The following is a 15,319-nucleotide window of genomic DNA, read 5'->3' as shown; positions in this document are numbered from 1 at the left end:
TCGGAGCGTCTGGTGGTGGGCCGATAACGGGCCATGCACATGGGGTGTCCACGGACCTTACATACACGCTACGTCACCTAGCGGGCCACATGGCCGACCGTGGCAGGGTGGTGTCTAGGGCAGACATGAGGGTGGATGTTGTTGATAAGAGATAAGGATTGGAGCCAGAGGTCCAAGGTGAAGTTGCAGTTGCAGTTGCATGGCGCTACCCTGATGAGTGCGCTCCTCATGCGCTCCTCATGCACCAAGCACGGGTGCCTGTCACACGTACACGCCTGCTGCGCCGCCGCCGCTGCTGCTGCTGCCCCGGACCGATCGTCAGGCGGAAGCAAGGTGGTGCCGTCTGATTGGCCGCCCGCCACGTCTCATCGCCGTATGGTTGGCCGAGTCCGACACAAGGCTGCGTCGACTTCCAAGTCGCTCCACACTCCACCTTGCCTGTGCTTTCCTTCTTCCCTCTCTCTCGCTCTCACTCTGAACCTCTCTCTCTCTTTCCATGATTGTGCGGATACTTCGGGCGTCTTTTTGCTAACAATTGCTACTGTCCCTTTTGATCGGGTGTTGCGGCTATACTCTATCTCGTCTTACTGCTGCCATCCCCCAAACATGTCTTCGTCATCCAATGCTATTGCTATCCCCCGGCGCAAGGGCAAGCACCCTGCTGCGTCCCGGCACTCGATCGACTCATCCTCGTCCTCGAGTGCTTCCACGCCCAGCACGCCCAGCTACGCTTCTCATTCTCGCAACTACCAGTTTACCCCGACTGAGAACCGCTTCTCCTATGGCTCCTACGGCAGCTCCGCTTCGTCGTCGCCGTCCAACAGCCCGCAGTCGGCGAGCAGCATGAGGCGAAGAGAGAGTCTGATGAGTGCGACATTCTCCAAGGCAGAGCATACGGTGATTAATGTTGGTGAGGAGGAATGTCCTCGTCTGGTATGGGCCCGCATTCTGCGACTACAATCGTGTCGTGTTTCAAGCAGGACGACAGCTAACACCCCGCAGATTACCTGTGTGAAGGCTAGCCAGGGATTTGATTGGAATCAGGGTAAGTCGCTCTCTCAGTACTGCAGAAATGGCTGCGTCGAAGCAATCAGCTGTGGATGTATTGCTAACTGCCTCTGTCTGCGTATCCAGAAATCTTCCTTCCGTCCTACGCCGATTACCACTTTGATGACCTCGAGTGTCGCCAGGATCCTGTCCAGGACATTATACTCACGGACGAGGAGGTCAAGAACATGTTTCCGTCATAAGCATGCTCTCAGCTCTCAGCTGCACGGTAACTCGCAAGGCTGTGACAACGACACATACTGAGGTCTGGAGTTGAATAGTGATGACGATAATCGGGTGGACTTGGTACATATATGTTCTGGCATTATTTTGTTTGACAATGCGTTATTGGGATTACGTTGACATGGGACTGGAATGGCGTTTGGCACTGTTGTAGGCGCTGGGGGGGTGCATACTACATGAGGGATTGGGTCACGGTGTTACAGGATGCTTCACTCGTTGTCAATGAGACATTTTTTAACTTAAAGAATATAAATAAAAATTTATAAATCAAATATTCATATGTACTTCAACTGTCCAGGTGCGTCCGCTATGCTGTCTCACTCCGTACAGCACATGGGGATCCAGGGTGCATTGACCCCACACCTCGGCAACCCCCGGTCCCCCTTATCGATTAGAGCGTGGCTGCCGCAAAACGTCGCGCAGCGCGATCCACATTCCGCCGACCGCCAAACAAACAAAATCACGAAAACAACAAGTCAGCACCATTTTCCTCCAGCAACAACCACACCTTTCCCAAAGAAACAGAGCCGCCTTCTTTTCAAGACACACAAAATCTTTCTCTTTTCTCCAACTCATCACACACAATCGAGATCAACCATGGACTCCTCGCACCGCAAAATCGAACTCCAATCCCCCTCGGACCTCTCCTACCTCACCTCGCAAATCCGCACCACCGCCCGCCAAAAACTCGACCTGCACCTTCCGCCCGTCACATCCTCGACCGCCGAACCCGACGACCTGCGCCGCAGCGTCGAAGACCTCGTTGACGCGTTTGTCGCCCAGGTGCTACGCGGCATGCGACAGAACATTAGTATAAACGGGATTGACGTTGTCAACGCAGTTGACGACTCCGACTCCGCTATGCAAGGGATTGTAGGGGGAGAGGGAGAAGAAGAGAAAACCGAGGTTGAAAGAGAAGAATTCGAAGCGTTTGATGAAAAGCTGAGGACGAAATTGGGGGATGCGGTTGCGAGGCGCGATGCGCTTATTGCGAAGATTAGTCAGCATAGGCGGACGACTCCCGCTGTGGCAGCGAAGGCGTTTGAAGAAAGTTTTGAGAGGGAGGAGGAGGAGGTGGCAGGGAAGTGGGTGGGGCTTGAGGAGAGGGTTAAAGAGGTTAGGGAGGGGGATGTGGCGGGTGTGGAGAGCGGGGTCAGGCAGGAGGAGGTGCAGAGGAATTGGGAGAGGGCGGTGGAAGGATTGCAGGCGTTGAATAAGGGGTTGCCGGAGACGAGGGCGAGGTTGGAAAGGGCGGGCGATGTGGTGGGGTATTTGGGGGGAAAGTAGATTCAGATGTTCTTTTGGATTATTGGCGTTTTGATGGATTTTAAGGATACCCGGAGTGTTAAATTTTACCTTTTCTTTCTTCTCCCCTGAAAAACATTCATCTTCTTCTCGCCTTAAATTAAACCGATTCCTTTGAACTAATCTTCCCTCCTCCCCCCCCCCCCCTGGGCAGGATTTCAAAACCGGCTTATATCCCGCCCAAACACCCAATTCACCACCCAATACACCGGCACAAGCACCTTATTCCGCAAACTAACCGTCCGCGTAATATACGCTCCCCGCCAAATAATCCACGCTACATACCCTTGCAATCTACCTCCCCACTTCCCTCCACCCTGGAACAACGCATTCCAATTCCCAATATACGCCAGTGTGCCCAAATCCCTATACGTGAAGCCCTTTGCTGACTCTGCCAGTGTTGACGATTTATTCAGTTGCTTAGCGAGCCACACGGCTTTTTGACTCGCGACTTGCGCTGTGGCGGGGTAAGTTGTTGCGTCGATTATGCCGCAGTCGCCTAGGGCGAAGACGTCTGGGTTTATTGCTTCTGTTTTGTCTGCTTGTACAGAGTCCTTTTCTGCATATGAAGATGAGGAATCTGAAGCCGGAACGAGTTTAACGCGGAGGTGGGAGTCTGTTACTATGGAACCGGATTTTGGGTCTTTTTTCACGGTCCATTGAATGGAGGACGACGACGACGATGACGACGACGAAGAAGAAGAAGAAGAAGAAGTAGAAGAGGTTATGAGATTAGAAGGGGCGGAGCGAACACTAGAGAGGGCGGTGTGGACGAAGGGGTTTTGCATTAGGCCTGTGCCTGTTGGGAGAAGGGGAAGTTGTTAGTAAGGGGGGTTTAAGAGGGTGGAGGGAAGCACTTACTCCATACGCACATGCCCACGCCGATTTCGCCTTGTTCTTTGATTCTAAGTGTGTAGAGATGCGAGTCTTGGACTGTTTCTGAGTTACTCGTTTCCACGGGTGCTCCGGCACGCAATTCCTCGACGTGATGACTCGTTTTGATGTCGATGCCTTCGCGCTTGAACTTTTGCATGGCGTAGTCGGCTAGTTTCTTGTCGAACATAGGGAGAACCTTTTCTGCCACGTCGTACACGGTGATCTTGTGGTACTGGATGAGTTCTGGGTATAGCTTCTTCAAGTCTTCGTTGATCAGGTCGTGGAGTTCGGCGCTGAACTCAATGCCTGTTGGTCCGCCGCCTACAACAGCAAAGTTTAGTAACTGACGCTTCATGTCTACGGGAGTGGTGGGGAGAGCGGCGCCTTCGAAGCAGGCTAGAATCCGGTTTCGGATCCTGCGTGCGTCGCCCACGTCTTTCAAGAAGAAGGCGTGCTCCTTGACGCCTGGCGTGCCAAACGTCTGGCTGTAGCAACCCACTGTAACAATCAACTTGTCGTAAGTCACATCAAACATTTTGCCCTCTTTGGTTTCCTGCTTCTTCTCAAGAGCCCTCTGCTCTGCAGTCTTTCCCGCGTGACGGTCAGTTGTCAGTGCCACACCTTGCTTTGGATCATCGACCGCCTCTTCAATAGTAATGGTTCGGTTCTTGAAATCCACATCATCAGCCCAGCCCTGCAGAAATTCCACTTTGGTCCTTCGGCTCCGGACGGGTTCTAGTGCAGTTCTGAATTCCAGTGTGCCTACTGCTGTAGAGGCAAGCAGGGGGGTAAAGGCAAAGTATGACCGTGGAGAAACGACAACAGTTTGATACTTTGAGGGGTCAAGAGCGCGGGCAACGGTGAAGCCTGCCCAGCCTGATCCAAGAATGACGACACGTTCTCGGTCTAGATATTTGCTTGTTAGTCTCGATGACAGGAGTGGGTAGTTGTAATGTAAGAGCGGTTGATGCATACTATCTTTGTCTCGGTTCAATTGCTCCATCGTAATCCGCCTTTTCTGCTCCAAGCTCTTTCCCCTTACTACAGCACCACCAGCCCGACATGATGGTACTACTCGTGAGACACCCGTTCTTGAGCTTACAGACACTAGTTCCCTGACGCCAGAAGGCAATTGGGACAGGCGACTAGACAACATGATTGTCACAATGAAAATATGTCTAATATAACTAGAAACGGAGATTTGTTGGCATAATCTCTTATTACATTGAGCATTTTCCCTTTTTTTGAAATTTATTTAGGGGCCGTCTCGGACCAAGGACCGGGTACTTGCGGGTACGACGCGGGAATCGGCGACTATGACGTACCGCTAGTGCAAACTTGACGCGCCGAGCTCCTATCGATGTGCGACGATTAATACAAGAGTTCTACGTGCCATTCTTGGATAAGAAAAGGACATGATGGTTGTATAAGACAAAAATGATTTTGAATCTACGTCTCTCGGGGATGGCCCATTACAGAGGCAAGGTATGAAATGCCGCACCGAAAAGTTGCTACCTTAGCACACTGGCAACTTCTGCAATGTTAGACTAGGCAAATACACATTCCTAACTGCGGCTGAGATTCAACAAGATAAGATCGGTGTGATAGCATAGTTAGGTTGTTGATTGACTATGTGTAGCCCTACAAGGTTCACAACGAGGCATGCGTACATGTGTTGAAGCAAATTTCATTCATGTTGCCCAAGAAGGTATCAAACTGCCATCGGGCAACAAAAGGGGGTATCAAAGACGTAAAACTATGCACAAGAAAAGAGAAAACATCCTCCGGCTCCGGAACCTCTCCAACTCCAACAAGAGAAATAGCCAACTGCGATGCAATCAAATTTCCCTGAAAAGTCGTCCAAACCGACTTTAGATCTCTGCCTTCCTGGTCTTTGGGCTCTTCGTCAGTTGCGGATTCGTCGAGTCGCTGGTCCTAGCACGCTTCAATCTGATGGGACCAGATGCCATACTACTCGATCCACTTTGTCGACTAACCTGGCTCTCTCCTTGTTGGCCTTCACGGGCACCGCCGACAGGACTGTTGAATCCACTTCCACCGCCTGCCGTCGCTGCCGAGCTACCAGCAGGTATCTCATCAGCAAGGCGATCTGCAAGTGCGGCATCGTATTCACGCTCGCTCGCAATAACAGCATTGGGGTTTTGCAGGCGAGCAGTGGCCAGCAGGTCAACGATGCCATCGTCGCTATCTTCGTAATCAGACTCTGACGCTTGAGATTCATCCGAGCGGACAGGCGCAATATTGAGAATTTGCATGGCTGTAGCCGGGCAATCGGAATCGGATTCGGGTTCGGACGAAGCATCGGATGCAAATTCGGAATCGATATCGCCTGAGGAATAAGAGTCGAGAGGGAGGAAGGATGCAGGCGGTAGAGTCGAGTTGGGTAAATCCTTGCGCGAAGTGGAAAGAATCTTCTCATGAATAACACACTGGGGACTGGACCGTGGAGACTCGGTTTCCATTGGGTCATGCTCGGAACGGAGCGCATCTTGAATGGCCTTAGGATAGAAGCTTGTTCGGTGGCGAGCGGCGACGTGGGAAGGTACTATTGGTATTTGCGAGCGACGAACATGGATGGAGAAGTTGTCCTCTGGCTGTACGCCACCGATACCAGAAGCCTCAAAATTCATGAGCTCCGGACTGGTGTTGCCACTGTTATCCCTCAGGGCTTCTGGGGAAAAACTTATATTGTCTCCACTTGAGACGGTGCGTGAGCCGTTGTTTGACTCAGTCTCCATCATCAGGGTATCCAAGGGGCCTCGTGGCTCAGAAAGTTCGGTGGCAACATTGTTCAGCGATGCAGAGCTCGACTTTGCGCCCAGGGGCTGGTTGGTAATAGTTTGGTAATTACCGGGCATTGTGAGAAACGCCCCGTTGTTGTCGCCACTGAGGTCAGTACAGAACTTGGCTTTGTTGTAGAAAATCATGGGTCCGTTCTCACGCCTTCTTGGCTTAGGAGAAGAGCTCTGCATAACTGAGCTGCTGAATCCCGAAGAGTTACCCGTCTGTTGCGGCTGGTGAGAATAGTTTGCCGAGGAATTAGCATCGAAGCCGTAGAAGTCATCCTCGTTATCAGAATCTTCCTTGTGGAAGAATAGTGGCTTGTAGGCAAACTTGTTCTGTTCTCTCTCGCGCTGATAACGGGCCAATCGCCTTGCCTGGTCAGAACCAGTGGGGTCGCTGCCGCTGCCGCTATTTCCAGTCTTCATACGCTTGAAGGGCGATAAATATCCTGCCTCGTTGGGTGAGGCGTTACTGTAATGCTCCGATGAACTTTCGCCACTGTGTTGCGTGACCTCGCGACCGCCCTTCCATCGAATCTTGCGTCCATCGCGAGAAATCTCGAGGTGGCTGCTATAATCCTGTAGGGCATCCTTGACAAACTCGGGAGTAACATTGAGGGTATGTAGTTGTGCCATGTTGATAAGCAAGTTGAGATATATCCAGCCATGGCCAAGTGGGGCTTCTCCAGAATTCATATCGGGTGGGCTGAAACCAAGATGCCGGATGTAACTCATGTTCTCGTTTGGTATCTGCGCACGATAAGGGTCCAAGTCCAGTGGACGGGTGGGTCGTTGATCAGGAGAAGAGCCTGAGCCAGCGAAGTCATGTTCCTCAATGTGCAGAGCGGGTCGCAGCCCTTGGATGGCCTCGTTCTGATTTACCTCATCTTCGTGAGCTGTGCCACGGCCAGACATGATGCGAGCTTCCCGCTGGCCTTCTGGTCTGAAATGTTGGCCAGTCGCTTCCCGCTGCTCACGATCTGCCGTTGCTGCTGACTGGGCAACCTCTTGCTGTTGCATTGGCTGTGGGTGCGATCCGGGCACTGATCGCTTGCCAGCAAATATTTGCTCCAAGCGCCGAACGACCATTTTCTTTTTCGACTTGTCAGTCATTGGAACACTTTTGGTATTTGGCATCAAACCCATTGGGATGTCATGAAGATATGATTGAATGCTCTGTTGCTGGCGGCTGTATGCTGACCGGGTCATCTTACGATCCTTTTCTTGATTTAAGGCTCCCGCCGAGTTTTGACCAGATGCTGACAAGGACGCATAGCCAGACTCGGCAAACCGTGATGTTGACGAAGAGGTGTTGTGAGTCTCGAGTGCTGGAGTATAGGCCGCCGACACGCGCGCGTAATCGTTGGTGGTTCCGTCGTCGAGCTCAGAAGCAAATTTGCGCAGTGTCTCTTCCAACTCTTTCTTCTTGTGATCAGGTAGACCGTGGAACCTGACTTCGAATAGCTTCTCGTCTTGCAGATGAGCATCGTAGAGCTTCTCATACTTCTTGAGCCTCTGTTTGAGGCGCTTGTTTGCTACGGTCAGGTCGTCGATGACGCTTCGGAAATCTTCTGTACTGCTGCCATCGGTACCTATATGGCCTAAGTTGGGACGGTATGGTATTGCTGAGTTTGTAGCATTGGAATGGGAGTGGTCGGGAGGTGTGTCGGACGAAGAGGAGTTGCGGAGGAAAAAAGGCGGCTCATCTACAGCATGACGATTAGCAGTACTCCATCGACTCGAGGACTCAGACACAACCCACTGTCAACAAAAGTAGACTGGCTCTGTTTGGCGCTGTTGTTCGTCTTCTCGAACCATTGTCCGGCGTCACTGCTCTCTCCCGAGCTATTCTTGAGCGAGGTAAGCTGCGGCGACACACTCGACGGCGGGTTAGCCTTGTCGCTGGCCAGGGTTGGGGAGCTGCGGCTCGTATTCCGTTCCTTGGATCGTAGGCCCGATGCAGAAGCTGGAGGGCTGTGCCGGAGGGAGACGGACTTGTGGGCGGGGGGACGACGCGGGTGGTTCATGACAGGCTTCGGTATGGTGCCTGGAGGGTCGTTCATGGTTGCTGGCGTGATGTGTCGAGTTATTGGTAGAGGATGTTCTACATATGCGCAAGAGGGTGGTCGATATCGGAATGCAGGTGGGTGCTGGTATGTGGGGATTGGGGTTCGAACGCCACACGGATGGGCAAGGTGCGAGAGGGCAGGTAAGGTCGTGGACGACGGTCGAAAACTATGGGGGGATTCTGCAGCGGAGGTTCGGGAGGTGAGTTTATCGGGCACAGGTGGTGGTGGACAGAGGGAGCGGGCTGAGGGCGTGGAGGATGGAGGCTGTGGGTGAAGCAGATGGTCTGAAGAGGCGGTTCTTGGGCTCTCTGAATCCGGAGCCATGATGATTATCGATCTAGCTGTGCGTAAGGATGGCGATGTGCTCGATTTCCACGATGCCAAGAAAGGTCGTGGAGATCGAGGTGCCTGGGAGGGAACGAAGACATGGTGTGGTGCACCCGGGGCTAGATCAAGCGACCCATCGACGATGAGCCTCGTCGGTTCACTTGTCCATCGCCCGAATTGGACCCTATCGGTAAATGCGACACCAGAGAAGGCTCTGTCTGTTGTCTGACCCCCGATGCCTCTCTGAATCGGTGATCAAGGACAAGGGTCCCGCTAGCCTCCATGCGGCATAACGCCCTGCTCTTTTACTCTCCACACGCTAGCTCTATACTCTACTCTACACACAGCCTCTCCCACTGCCGGCAGTGCGACCTTCCAGACGCATCCTGTCCTCCGTTCAGACCCATCGCGACTCGACTCAACGGGCGGTGCGACCCGTCGTCGACACAGCGCTAGTTGTACCCTCCTTACACAACACCATCGAGATTGCTCTCGTTTCGCCCTGGCTAGTTCCAGCCCCAGCCCCAGCCCCAGCCTTTCAGCGCGCCCGTGCCGGGGATGATGTTTTTTTTCTTACCGTGGGTTACTGGACCCTGATTCTGTTGGCATGATGATGCGCCTAGCGTGGCCCACGGAGCTGCTGGATCGAACTGATTGTGACCATCGCTGCTAGCATCCCACCCGACAAGACCCTGAGCTGAGAGAGGTCCGACTAGAGTTCTCGCCACCGTGTCATTGGCCGTTCATGCCAGTCATCAGCAGTCACTTGATGTGAAGTAGTACCTACAAGTACTCCTCTGTACTCTACTTTACATATATGTACGTCCATACATACTCAGCAATGAGCCCCTGGACTGCGCCATTCTCTTCAGCCTGCAAACCGACGCCAGCTTCCAGTGGAGCCTTACCATCTGCTGTACTTGTCTCAACCCCAGTCAGCATTGTGTCCTACTATAACGTCATGTGGTGCTGTGTTGAAGTCGCCCATGAAGCTCGGATCATACACGCTTCCAGCAAACTCCGGCAAGGTCAAGGCGCCGGGCAAAAATTCCGAGCGAACCATGCAACACAGTGGTGAGCTAGTAACGTTTGATTGATGACTGTGCCGTTCAAACTGCTACGTAGTCCATCGGCGATGTCCACTTCAACCCCCGCCTCATCGTACGATCTCTGTAACACTCAGAGTCGCAATCGAGATCCCTCCTCTATCACCTCGTTCCCTATTCTGGCTCCGTGGAGCGAATGCGCCTACATACCACACATATTATTACACAATCAAAAAAAAAAAAAAAACTGGCGCTGGATGAGGCAGATCCGGCCTAGACACGAGCTCCCTTACTCCGAAGCACATTGATAGTAGAATGGCCCGTGTAGTTGAGCCATTCTCCCAGACTGCCTATGAAGCCACCAACCTTCATCAGATCCTGTAGTCTGTTGTCCAGAAACTGCTCAGTCTCTACAAAATTATGCGACTTATCCTGTGTCATGTACAGCTCTGTCGTCGAGTAGATTGCCGAGAGGGTTGCTCGTTTCGTGTACCAGCTACTATCGACGCTCTGGTCGCCTGACAGAAACCATATTTCGTCTGCGAGCTTGGCCAGTTCGGTGATGGACGCAGGGACATATGTGGGCTGGGACATTATTGCCAGTGCCTGAGAAATATTAGCCGACTGTCCGCGGAAGTGCACCATGATAGTCGTACCTCTTGCCAGCGGTGGATAATGGGTGCATTTGCGCGGAGCCGTGCGAGCGTTAACGTCCTGACCTTGGCACCGGCTCCCATCTTCTTCCCGTGCTCGCTCTCTTCGGGGAACTGAACATTGCTTTGCAAAGCCAATCGCTGGGTGACGAGATGGTAATTGATCAGTTCAAAGACGCCTCGTGGAAGCAAATTTGTAGAGACATTGAGGTAGCCAGCATCTCGAGCGCCCAGCTTAAGTGCATCCATGGTGAAGCCATGGTTTGGTACGTGTGCGTATGCAGACGAAAGAATCGCCGTTTCAGCGGGGGGGAATGGTGGCGACGAGGGGTAATCGTATGAGTGATACAGGCATCGCTGTCGCCATGTTGCGGTTGGACGAATTGAGGCTGCTCGGCACGTCCTGAACAGCGAGGTGGCCATGCGTGTGGGTGCCATAGTGGTGGAATCTAGAATTGACAAAGTTCAGATCAGCCGATAGACAAAGATGATGGCCACTCGACCAACCTGCCAAGACCGCAATCGATCACATCTCGCACTAACGACGGTCCATGGCGCGCTGCCAGACGGTTAGCAACCATACATAGGCGAGCACACAAGCGCACGCATCGGAGACAGCATGATCCGCTCTTCGCTAGATCCCGTCGTTGCACGCCCACACCCACATTGGAGAGGCTTGGCCGCTCCATTGGCTTTCTCAAGGCTGAAAAGGGAATCTAGATGATGCACGCGCCAGCACGTGACTGACGCGTCCACCGTGTCTACGCTAGTGGCAATGACGCTGGCCTCGTCCTGCACTGCGGGAAGACTTCGCCCCTCGATATTCAGGAACACATCGGACGTTCCGCAAATCTTGGAGGTGATAATCAATTCCCGACGCGATTCGTCTGTCACCTTGTTCGCATCCCCATCGTAATCCACAGTATCCATCACTGCCCTTCGCGACAGCGCCTCGATCCTTGACGAATCAGTCCTTTCCTTCGTATCGCGTCGCATCGTATCGTATTGCACAAAAAAGACCACAATGGCGCGCGGGAAAAATGTCGAGGTTAGCGAGTATGAACGCAAGAGGCAGGAAAACATCGCAAAGACACAGGCGCTGCTGCGCAATCTCGAGATGGAAGCTGCGCAAGCAGGTCTAGGGCCTACAGGCAAAGCGAAGGCGTCTGTGCCATCGAGGCCAAAGACCAAGAAGCCAGCGCCCAAGAAGATCAAGGAAGAAGAGACTGCGCCGCGTCGAACGTCGTCACGCCTAAGGGGCATTGTGGCTGACAGTGAGGTCGCGAAGCGCAAAGCAGAGGATGAATACGCTGCCATAAGAGAGGCCGATCGCGCAAAGAGACAACGCATAAGTGATGCATACAACTTCAGCGACATTGTGGTCGCCGGCAAGGACTGGAACAAGAGCGGCAATTTTTTCTCTGTTGGCCCAGCAGATCCATATGCGCGCACTTTCGACTACAATGACGTAAAGGAAACAACGGACAAAGAGCTGAGAGCGCTTCGAGAGCGCATGAGTGGGCTGCAGCTTTGGGAGGACTTTGAGCCTAATGAGATCAAAATTACTCCCGAGCGCATCTACTCCATGGCCCTGCATCCCACAACAGACAAACCTCTCGTATTTGCCGGCGATAAACTTGGAAACCTGGGCATATGCGATGCTTCCCAGAAAGCTGCCGAGGTGAAGGTGGAAGATGATGAGGATACGGACAGAGAAGGGCCTACCATCACAACCCTGAAGCCGCATACACGGACAATACACACGTTCCAATTCAGTCCTCACGATGCCAACACACTATACTCTGCTTCATATGATTCGACGGTACGAAAGTTGGATCTTGCAAAAGGGGTTGCTATTGAAGTTTATTCACCCTCTGATGCAAGCGAAGAAGCACCGCTCTCTGGGCTCGAGATCTCTAAGGATGATCCGAACACGCTATATTTTTCCACGCTCGACGGCCAATTCGGCATATACGATATGCGTACGCCGTCTGAAAAGGCAGCGGGACTACAGGTCTTCCAGTTGTCAGATAAGAAGATTGGTGGCTTCACTCTACATCCTCTACACCCACATCTCGTAGCCACGGCTTCTCTAGACCGTACATTGAAGATTTGGGATCTGCGCAAAATCACAGGCAAGGGGGATGATCGCTTACCGACCCTTGTTGGTGAGCATACCAGCAAGCTATCTGTCTCACACGCTGCATGGAACTCTGCTGGTCAAGTGGCTACGGCTTCATACGATGACACGATTAAAATCCATGATTTCGGGAACTGTGCTGACTGGAAGGCCGGGACGACCTTGGAAGAAGCCGAGATGGAGCCTACGATTATTGTGCCGCACAACAACCAGACTGGGCGATGGGTTACAATGTTTGTCGGCCCATATATGCAATACTTACAAACTATAATGCTAACTATGCGTGTAGATTACGAGCCCAGTGGCAGCAATTTCCTCAGGACAATGTGCAGCGCTTCTGCATTGGCAACATGAACCGCTTTGTAGACATATACACTGCAAAGGGCGAACAGCTGGCGCAGCTGGGAGGCGATGGTATTACAGCAGTACCGTCTGTTGCAAAGTTCCATCCTACGCTTGACTGGGTGGCCGCTGGAACAGCAAGTGGCAAGCTCTGTCTGTGGATGTAGAAGACGGTCAATAGCGGCGTCAAGGCATTCTATTCTATTGTTGGAAGTTGGGCCCAAAATATTCACCGCTGCTCGCTCATTCTAGTTTGTTCCCAAATCATGGTTCATGCAAGAGGCGAATTGTGGGCTATTGAAACGCACGGGTGCAGCCATGCGAGCCGTCTGTCAAGCTTTTGTTGTTAGTTGAGCGGCCAAATTAAGCAGTTTCTCCATATTGGCTGACAGGGGTCGCATGTCATGCGCTCTTTAACCACTACACGCCTTGCTTGCGATGTGGCATGACAAAACGGTCCTGTATTTTGCGCTTCAGAGGACCCGCTCCGGACATGATCGGAGAAGCTACAAGAACGCTTCGTACGAGGGCCAGACGGTGGCAGTGGCGGTCTTATGGCAGAAACAACCATGGCAGGTAACATTGCTAATGCCCAAGGGGTGGCAATCAACGTTACCCCAGAGAGGCGCAGGGTCTCGCAAGCGCAATACGAGGGCTTACATACACTACATAGGCGAAAGGCACTCACTATCGCATGCAAGTACAGTTATCTGCGGGCATGGCAACAGTAGGAGCGCTAGTCAGACGGGTGTGGCACAACCCCGAGAGTGGGGAACGGTATGATGATGGCCTGGTCGTGGATTTGTTCCACCAATTTCGATGATTGCACAGAAATGTCGCTGCATCTGCTGATCGGCTCACAAGCCCAGCTAGCACAAACACGTCCATATTCGTTAGTGATATCACCGGCATCCAGACCAAAATAGCAAGAGGATGAACAAGGGAGGTGCTAGGAGGACACCGTCTTCTCGGGATGCAAAATCCCCGTCCAGAACTGCCTGGCGAGCAAAAGCGACCATCTCAAACGAACTGGTACCCAATGGCATCATGCTCTCCACTTGGAATCCCGCCGCTTTGTAATAGTGCCAGAGAGATATTCCATCGGAAGTCGACGGCGTGAGGTTGCGCCTCGAGAGTTGCATCATCGCATGACTTCATAAACATTGTACTAGTCAACACGAGAAGATCACTATCACCGTCGCTCGTGTTCGGATGGGAAGGGTCGGGTACGACGGTTATTGTGGGCAATCTCAATACAACGCAACGGGTAGCCCCACTGAATTTGCTCTATCCTTGTGCTAGCGTTGGTTGATCTTCACCCAAGTCGTCGGTGGGATAAGCTTAGCCAGTCGTGTATGACTAGGGTTCCTCTCCCAGAGACAGGGCTGTATGCTCTGGATAGGTGCGCAAGCGACTCCGCATACACGCAAGACGGCTCCATGCGATGATGAAAGGTCATGTCGCATGGTCCCGCCTGTCTGTACATAAAGAGACGTCGACGACACCTCTAACAGGACCATCAGCTCGACTCTACCACTTCGCAACACCTCGACTCTATCTGTTCACCTCTAATTCACCTGTTTGTCTCCAGACTTTCAAACATCAACACCATCAAGATGAAGTACACCACTGCTCTCGCCTCCCTCTTCGCTGCCGCCATGGCAGCCCCTACCGCTATTCAGCCTGTTGCTAGGCAAGCACACACCAGCGCCTACTTCACCGTCATCTCTCAGCGCAGCGCCTCTCCCATCCACTTCCAGAACATGAACGCTCGCGGCGGGTCCTTCTACCTTGGCGGAAAGGGACCCTCTTCCTACTGCCCATCCGAGGTTGTCGGTGCTGAGAACTGCCCACCAGGCGACACCACCACATTTGCTGGTGGCGACAACACTCTCAGCCTCGGCGTTGTAGTTCCCGGTGGCCAGCAGGTCTACGTCCGCCCTGACGGTTCCCTGGGCTACACCACCGCTCACTCTGCCTCCATGCCCCCTGGCTCCACCGTCACCGGCTTCAGCCGCACCCCAGCTCCCAACAGCGACCAGTTTGGCTACCTGAACTGGGACTGCGGCTTCCTTGCCTGCCCTGGCTCTGCGGACGATGGATGGAAGGTCTACGGCAAGCTCGACAACGTCACCTTCAGCGACGAGTGCCTCTCATTCAGCGCCATTGCCTGTAAGTTTGAACCCTATTCTACTCTACTCTTTTCAGTACATGTAGAATGCTAACGTTTGTGGTAGCTCCCGTCGATGCCCCTGGCGCCTGGCAATACTAGATGCCCTTGCGACTCGATTCAAACCAAAAGTATATATAGAACGAACGCGTTGTATCATAGATACATTTAAGTAATTGGTAATTTTGCGGAGGGATGCACATAGCTGCGATGTATATATATAACGCTCCTTAATGACTTGTCCATGACAGTCGTATAATGATAATAAGTTAAGAATTGGCCACATTTCGCATCTTG

The 15,319-nt window shown here is 52.7% G+C and overlaps 7 protein-coding genes across 7 annotated transcripts; 4 read left to right on the top strand and 3 right to left on the bottom strand.

Annotated features, from left to right (window-relative positions):
• Window positions 1–438: 438 nt before the first annotated feature.
• COCSADRAFT_112299 (uncharacterized protein) lies at window positions 439–1,559 on the top strand. Its single transcript, XM_007699537.1, has 3 exons — window positions 439–933; window positions 1,003–1,045; window positions 1,135–1,559. The coding sequence occupies exons 1-3, from the start codon at window positions 607–609 to the stop codon at window positions 1,248–1,250; spliced, it is 486 nt and encodes a 161-aa protein (XP_007697727.1). The 5' UTR covers window positions 439–606; the 3' UTR covers window positions 1,251–1,559.
• Window positions 1,560–1,704: 145 nt separating this feature from the next.
• COCSADRAFT_34748 (uncharacterized protein) lies at window positions 1,705–2,731 on the top strand. Its single transcript, XM_007699303.1, has one exon. It carries the CDS (start codon window positions 1,888–1,890, stop codon window positions 2,575–2,577), a length of 690 nt encoding a protein of 229 aa, XP_007697493.1. The 5' UTR covers window positions 1,705–1,887; the 3' UTR covers window positions 2,578–2,731.
• Window positions 2,732–2,739: 8 nt separating this feature from the next.
• Window positions 2,740–4,703, bottom strand: COCSADRAFT_197678 (uncharacterized protein). Its single transcript, XM_007699536.1, has 3 exons — window positions 4,447–4,703; window positions 3,457–4,377; window positions 2,740–3,394 (listed from the first exon to the last, which is right to left on the bottom strand). Exons 1-3 carry the CDS (start codon window positions 4,625–4,627, stop codon window positions 2,754–2,756), a joined length of 1,743 nt encoding a protein of 580 aa, XP_007697726.1. The 5' UTR covers window positions 4,628–4,703; the 3' UTR covers window positions 2,740–2,753.
• Window positions 4,704–5,342: 639 nt separating this feature from the next.
• Window positions 5,343–8,338, bottom strand: COCSADRAFT_84809 (uncharacterized protein; the record flags this gene model as incomplete). The annotated part of the gene is made up of 2 exons (XM_007699535.1): window positions 5,343–7,981; window positions 8,038–8,338. 2 exons carry the CDS (start codon window positions 8,336–8,338, stop codon window positions 5,343–5,345), a joined length of 2,940 nt encoding a protein of 979 aa, XP_007697725.1.
• A 1,610-nt stretch (window positions 8,339–9,948) lies between these two features.
• On the bottom strand, window positions 9,949–11,031 carry COCSADRAFT_34744 (uncharacterized protein). Its single transcript, XM_007699302.1, has 2 exons — window positions 10,374–11,031; window positions 9,949–10,323 (listed from the first exon to the last, which is right to left on the bottom strand). The coding sequence occupies exons 1-2, from the start codon at window positions 10,806–10,808 to the stop codon at window positions 9,991–9,993; spliced, it is 768 nt and encodes a 255-aa protein (XP_007697492.1). The 5' UTR covers window positions 10,809–11,031; the 3' UTR covers window positions 9,949–9,990.
• Window positions 11,032–11,394: 363 nt separating this feature from the next.
• Window positions 11,395–13,293, top strand: COCSADRAFT_112285 (uncharacterized protein; the record flags this gene model as incomplete). The annotated part of the gene is made up of 2 exons (XM_007699534.1): window positions 11,395–12,743; window positions 12,800–13,293. The coding sequence occupies 2 exons, from the start codon at window positions 11,395–11,397 to the stop codon at window positions 13,017–13,019; spliced, it is 1,569 nt and encodes a 522-aa protein (XP_007697724.1). The 3' UTR covers window positions 13,020–13,293.
• An 887-nt stretch (window positions 13,294–14,180) lies between these two features.
• COCSADRAFT_34742 (uncharacterized protein) lies at window positions 14,181–15,305 on the top strand. The gene is made up of 2 exons (XM_007699301.1): window positions 14,181–15,024; window positions 15,090–15,305. Exons 1-2 carry the CDS (start codon window positions 14,469–14,471, stop codon window positions 15,122–15,124), a joined length of 591 nt encoding a protein of 196 aa, XP_007697491.1. The 5' UTR covers window positions 14,181–14,468; the 3' UTR covers window positions 15,125–15,305.
• Window positions 15,306–15,319: the final 14 nt, after the last annotated feature.

This window comes from Bipolaris sorokiniana (genome assembly GCF_000338995.1).
Source record: "Bipolaris sorokiniana ND90Pr unplaced genomic scaffold COCSAscaffold_4, whole genome shotgun sequence".
NCBI classification, from domain to species: Eukaryota; Fungi; Ascomycota; class Dothideomycetes; order Pleosporales; family Pleosporaceae; genus Bipolaris; species Bipolaris sorokiniana.
Note: the sequence above shows the minus strand (reverse complement) of the source record. Positions and strands in the feature narration are given on the sequence as shown.